The sequence below is a fragment of the Sceloporus occidentalis genome, unplaced genomic scaffold, assembly GCF_023333645.1.
Source record: "Sceloporus occidentalis isolate IW3139 unplaced genomic scaffold, rSceOcc1.0.p SCAF_4, whole genome shotgun sequence".
NCBI lineage: Eukaryota > Metazoa > Chordata > Lepidosauria > Squamata > Phrynosomatidae > Sceloporus > Sceloporus occidentalis.
The window spans coordinates 83,008,892-83,010,308 of record NW_028316984.1 but is presented as its reverse complement, the minus strand read 5'-3'; the positions used below and the strand labels follow the sequence as shown (position 1 = coordinate 83,010,308).

Sequence of the window (1,417 nt, the reverse complement as noted above, 5' to 3'; positions counted from 1 at the left end):
CTCCAGTGTAATTTGCACTTGGAAAAACTAGCTTCAGACAAAGTCACACAGAAAAAGTTGCACAAGCAGTTGAATAAACAGTTGAAGAACAAGCAGTCACATATCAAAGGACCACAGGAGTGACTGCTTGCAAAACTAGAAAAAAATTAATGGAACCCCACCTGTGCACATTATCTCCTTTCACAAAGACTTTTTATTTTTAGGTTAATCATAAAACATGAAATAATTATCTCCCATATTATCTTCAATAAAATACAATTTAAATACTCATTGGGAGATGATCTTTCGGTCTATTGCCCTTTTCACAGCTGCCTTTACTTCTTTGTTCCTTAAACTATAAATCAAAGGATTTAGCATTGGAATAACAAGTGTGTAAAAGACAGAAATGACTTTGTCCTGGGCCATGGTATAACCTGAAGTGGGACGCAAATACATAAAGCTCAGAGTCCCATAGAACATCATGACAGCTGTGAGATGAGAAGCACAGGTTGAAAAGGCCTTGCGTCTCCCCTCAACAGATCGGATCTTCAGAATGGTGGCAACAATGTAAATATAGGAGACAAGGATAATTAGTATGGTACTCATCACAATTATGGAAGAAAAGGTAAAATGGACAAGATCTGTGTTGTGAATATCAGAGCAAGACAACTTCAGGATTGGAGGGATATCACAGAAGAAATGATTAATGACATTGGAGCCACAGAAAGACAAACTAAATATAAAAATACCCTGTGTGGTAGAATTTACAATACTAGTAATGTATGATGCCATAACAAGTAAGATGCAAAGTCTCTTAGACATTGCAGAGTGATAAAGCAGTGGACTACAAATAGCTACAAAGCGGTCATAGGCCATCACAGCCAAAAGACAGCATTCATTTGTCACACAGAGACAGACAAAATAAAATTGTAAGGCACACTCAATGAAGGAAATGGTCCTTTTATCAGATACAAAGGTCATCAGCATCTTAGGAGTGACGGCAGATGAATAAACAAAATCTACAAATGAGAGGTTACTGAGAAAGAAGTACATCGGTGTCTGAAGTCGGGCATCAATTTGAATTAAAACAATCATCCCAAGGTTGCCCACTACAGTCACGGTGTAAATACCAAGGAACAACAAAAAGAGTGGGATCCGGAGGTCTGGATCATCCATAAATCCCACGAAAATGAATTCTGTCACACTGGTATGGTTTTTCCCTTCCATTTATGTTCTTTTGTTCTCTGCTGCAAGAGGGAAATAACAGTTACAATTAGCACTAAAATTATATTAGTAAAGAGTTCGCATACACTTGATGTCTCTCAAATATGTCAGCCCTTTCTTGTGATGTGTACTGTACATTGCAAACAAATAATGTGTTATATAGACATAAGAGCTCATAGTTTTCAGAACCTCCATTTACTCTGTTAATAGTTTT

The 1,417-nt window shown here is 37.1% G+C and overlaps 1 protein-coding gene across 1 annotated transcript; it reads right to left on the bottom strand.

The window, feature by feature from the left end:
- Positions 1 to 267: 267 nt before the first annotated feature.
- Positions 268 to 1,206, bottom strand: LOC149314156 (olfactory receptor 5AR1-like). The gene has a single exon (XM_089523392.1). It carries the CDS (start codon positions 1,204 to 1,206, stop codon positions 268 to 270), a length of 939 nt encoding a protein of 312 aa, XP_089379518.1.
- Positions 1,207 to 1,417: the final 211 nt, after the last annotated feature.